We start from the raw sequence: 5000 nt of genomic DNA on the forward strand, positions 1-5000 counted from the left end.
TGATTATTGAGGAGAGGCCCTCACGGAAGTGCAGATGGAAAGACTTGGGCACGGCCATGTCCTGATGTCCCATAACTGAAACCACCAAACCTCAATCACTAGGAGCCTTACCTGCCTCTCTGTTTATTGCCATCCCCTCCCCCCGCAATACACCCTGACCTCCTAGATCAGGAAGGGAGCTGCTGTGTATTCTTAAATACTCTTGCTTTTGGATCTGCTTTTACCTCTCTGTGTACCATTTTTACAAATCCCCCAAAAGCACAGCCTCTGTGCCTTGTTGATTGCAGAGAAATCTTTGGCGGTTTGAAAAAGCAGTGTCACAGAAAGAATCGTGGAACCTACGGTTGTCAGAAGCTTTCTGGGATACCTAGTCTGGCCCCAATGGTGAAGATGCTCTGCATGTGACTGCTTAAAAGGGATGTTACAATTACTTCCCATGTGCTAGAAATCAATTCTATCAATGTTAAAACAATAACCACCAACTTCCCACATGCACAGTAAGGCACAAAATACAAAAATCCCCCAAAACAAACAAAATGCATTCTAAGCTTAAGGCAGCAGCCCAGCTCACTAGTTCCTATTGAGGCCTACAGTATGCTAACATGAATCACCTTGACCTATGCACATCCTTACAACTATCTACTACAGACAGAGAGGCAAATCCATACCTGGATTTTTTTTAAATTGAATGGGAAGCATTAGCTCGGGGCTATTGGTTTTGCTGGTATTCCCCCACACAGGGCAGTCAATATTATTCATGCATTTGGGCCATGAAGTCTGAGTCTAGATGTCATCTTTTTCAAAGAATGGGAACAGTAACACCATAAGGCAGCCAACTGGGGAACCAGTGGTGGGTGCCCACTTAGAGGGGGCTCAAGAGCAACCCCTGCACTGCATGCCCAGCTGTCACCACTGCAGCATCTGGCCCAACCCCTGCTGCCACCCCTGCCACCCAGACTGCAGACCCTAGTAGTTATACCTCAGCATGGGAGGAAGGGGACACTTCAGGTAGAGATGAGCTGGAACAAACCCACCTATTCAAAATATTCATATGAGGCCAGTTCAGAGACCCACACCCCCTTCTTGAGCAACAGGCTGTATAATGCACACCTCTAAAAGTAACAAGGATTTTTTCTGTCCCTAGGCTACATGATTACTATTTTAGAGAAAAACTGTATAGCTCAGTTTGCTTTTTAGTGCTTTCACTGGAAAATCTGGGGAAAAATCATTTCAGGGTGATCTGAAAGGAAACAAAATTGTAAAAAATTGGTTCGAGTGGAATTAACTTTCTGCGGTTTTTGAGAGTTTTTTTTTTACTTTTTAAAATAAAAATTCAATCTACCTAAATTTCATAATGAAAGTTTGCTTTTGTGATAACAAGTTAAAATGATTCATTCTGAAAATGCTGAGATGCAACATATTCTTTCCAAAGTTTTGCCCACATTTTTTTCCTTGAATCAAAAGCTATTCAATAAATTTGCAAACATTTTGAGCTGCCCCAGAATTGCGCTTTTGGCAACTAAACTATTTATCTGAATAACTGCAAACATCCCTGTATCAGAGAGGTAATTTCTGCTCTGAAACAAAATCCAAGATGTAACTGACAGTGAGCAGAGGACTAGAGTATCTGTACAGTTGCAGTTGCTTTAATCCTTTATGACCCCCTCCTGAGCACTGATAACCTTTATGGAGTTTGGGGCCAAGTAATACCTTATGTAGCTCCTCCATAAACTAACCTCTGGGGCCTTGTTTACTAAAACTGCATGGGGTGAACTGCCTGCCTGCATTCTGCCTCCTTGGCAATGGGGGCTGAATTGACCCTAAAACGCAAGGTCCCAGGAACTATAAATATGAATCTCTTTTAATATACCCAATTTTTATTTTTAAAAAACACAAATCAAAAGGAGTATATTGATGGGGACCAGGTGTTAAGCTTTGGGTAACTTTCCTCATAAAGTCTATTATTACATCGGCGTATATGGCATCAAAATGTACCACTTTGTGCTTGGCAGTGTTATGGGTCTTCACATCCTATAAATCTATAAATTGAATTCATCCTGGTTACACCCATAAATTGCTAGGCAAAGAACAGCTAATGGAACAGCTGGTAATTTATTTTTAAAAGATGCATAGTGCTGCTTTTTGGCAATGCTAGGGAGCCTGGGTACAGTGCGTTCCCATCTCAATGCATGTGCCCCAGGAAATGGGGAATGACTATGTATACTCCCACACACTTACATTCAGGTAATGTAATTCCTTAAAGAGGTCCTACCACTCAGAAAGAGATTGCTGGCTATGTGCAGAGACATACTCCAAAGCCAAACACATAGAAAGAGTGGATGGAACACGCACTCAGTGATAGTGCCAGGTAATGTATGATACAAAAGAACATGTATTGTATAGCGAATTTATCAGTACAAATTTGACTCTAAAAAAAGTGCACACAAAGTAACTCTAAATGGCCAAACCCTGTTGCTGTACACCTGTGAGTAAACCCATTGACTTCAGTAGGACTAGTATGATTTTGACCCAAATTCATGAAAAATATGCAGTTAAGAATCCCATGTTACACCTGCTCCTCACATGCCTCATCAAAATCAGTGCCATTATTCTTATATATAAAGGTAGGACTTGGCCTTTTCTAGGAGATTTCCTATTCATTCGAGGGAGAACAGACCCATTACATTGAAAAATCCACTCTTGTTCTTAATTTATTGAACACAGTAGCTTACCTTTTAGAGAAGCAACATGGGATAAAGCCTGAGCATAGGTGGCTGTGTTGAGAAGAGTCCCAGGAAGACATGAAGGGAAGAAAGGCCCCGTTGGGCCAACTGCTCGGCTCAGACTGGCAGAGAAGAGAAAGCGACTTAGAAGTCTCAAATAACTTACAGTGAGGGTCGTGTGTGCAGTTCCAGAACTAAGTGGGAGGGAGTGGAGAACCAACCCCAGGCTCCAACTTAGGGGAGTGTCACAATAGCAGCCACTCTGTGGTGGCCCCTACCCAGGGTGCAAAATGGCCAAACTATGCCTCTGCACAAGATGATCAAGACATGCATTACTCTTACCTTTGCTGAATTTCCAGACTCTCTTTCTTATTCCTGGCTGGGTCAACTGGAGAGGGGGAACTGAGGTTCCGAACAGGGGGTGCCACCTCCGTCATTGTTTCCTTTGATCCTTCTTGATCTGAAGCGCCTCGCTCTGTTTTCCTCCATTTAGCCCTTCGATTCTGGAACCAGACCTAAAGTAGGAAGAGGAATCAATGTTGAATGTCTTGTTTAACTGGACACTAAGCAATAAAGCTGTCTGTGAATTATTATTTCAGTAGAGTAAGTTGTTTTAAAGCTTTTCTAAAAGTTCTGCTTTACCCTTCTGGAACACTTAGATTTTTAATAATACAGTAACATAGTCCATGTGTTACTTTTGTCATGAAAAACCAATCTGTCTAAAGGCACCAAAAAACAATATTTTTGGAAAGGATCTTTTTTCTTCAGTATTGAGGCGCCAGTTCAACAACATGTTTTACAAAGAGTCTAAGGACATGCTTAACATTAAGCAGCTGCTTAAATCCTATAGTTTTTTATGGGACCTAAGTGCATACTTAACTTTATGTGCCTAAGTACTTAAACACAGGTATGGACTTAAGTACAAGTGTAAGTACTGTGTGCTATATCCTGACCTAATTCCTTATATAAAGTACAATTAGAAACACAGAAGTTAGAAAGAAAAAAAACTCTGATGGGTCATTTTGTCCAACCAGTTTGCAGTGTAGGGCATAGGCGCTGACTTTTATTTTTGCTGAGGGGAGCTAAGATGATGGACATGTGGCAAGTTTTACACATTTCAGATGACAACCCTCTTTGTGATGGGGGCCAAGGCCTTCGGGCCCCCACTTACTCAGCCCCCCGGTGCAGGATTCTTGCTTACAGCTTAGTCTTTGGCAAAAAATGTCCAATCTACATTTAAACCTCTCATGGGAGGAGAAATAATCCTTGTAGAATATTATTTCACAAGCTAATTGGTTTCACTATCGGAAACTTTTTCCTGATATTCTGCCTAAATACGCATGTTCTTAATTTTATCCCATTGCTCTTATTTCCAACCCCTTATTTCTTCTTCCTTGCTCTTTTTATCCTTGAAATATTTCTTCAGCTTGAAAATGCTGCACCCCTCTTGATCTATGAGACAGTAAATAAACATTTTAATATATGATTAGAGAATTGCCAGGATTGTTATTATTATTATTCTCCTCCTACAACTTCATTTTTAGTTAGCTGGCTTTTAATTGCATGTATCAGCAAATGTTGAATAATGATTTTATCTATATTCTAAATTTAGGGCAGTTAAATGCAAAGCAAAATGCAGACACTTTCTTGTGTCTTAATTGAATGAAGGTCACAGCTATAACAACATTTAATTGAGCTATTTTTCATTATCATATTTTAATGACTTTGCACTGACAGTTCGCCTGCTTCTGAGGAAAGAGCATGATGAAGTCGTTTATTTCCCTATTTAGTTATTGTTTGACAACATCATCTTCGATTAAGACTCTGCTTTATAGCACATTAATCATATTTGAATGAGCAAGGGGTATAAAAGTAAACATATCTCCCATTCTCTGTGTTTCCTCATGTCCCTGCATGAAAGCAGACTAAACAAATGCTTGCATCCATTGTCTGTTTGCATAATAGCCAACAACAAGGCTAAACACCAGTCCTCAGCAATCTAATTGTCACCACCCCTATCTCACCCTTGCACCTTTCAGGGAGAAGTTATGATCTTCCACTTCTGAATGCTCAATAATTGTCCCATTTATCTCAATTTGCAGTTCAGTCTTTAGACACCAAAATGGTATTTTTTTAAAACCAGCACCTACAATGCACTAGCAAAAGAAGATTTTCATTTCCAAATAATAATCAGTTTAATTTGCCCGCATATGACCAATGGTTCATGTTCAGATTTAATAATCAGGATCGCATAATCTGATTATAGGAGAAATAATT

General features: G+C 40.2%; 1 protein-coding gene across 3 annotated transcripts in view; it reads right to left on the bottom strand.

The window, feature by feature from the left end:
• The window catches only part of DRGX (dorsal root ganglia homeobox), a 137795-nt gene that overhangs the window by 126931 nt on the left and 5864 nt on the right, over window positions 1-5000 (bottom strand). For all 3 annotated transcript variants that reach the window (XM_019502571.1, XM_019502569.1, XM_019502570.1), the window contains 2 exons: window positions 3066-3238; window positions 2733-2845 (listed from right to left, as the gene is read on the bottom strand). In XM_019502571.1, coding sequence (XP_019358116.1) covers window positions 2733-2845; window positions 3066-3238 — 286 coding nt within the window. The remainder of the gene's footprint in view (window positions 1-2732; window positions 2846-3065; window positions 3239-5000) is intronic.

The sequence above is a fragment of the Gavialis gangeticus genome, unplaced genomic scaffold (genome assembly GCF_001723915.1).
Source record: "Gavialis gangeticus isolate Ggan-Ray unplaced genomic scaffold, GavGan_comp1, whole genome shotgun sequence".
NCBI classification, from domain to species: Eukaryota; Metazoa; Chordata; order Crocodylia; family Gavialidae; genus Gavialis; species Gavialis gangeticus.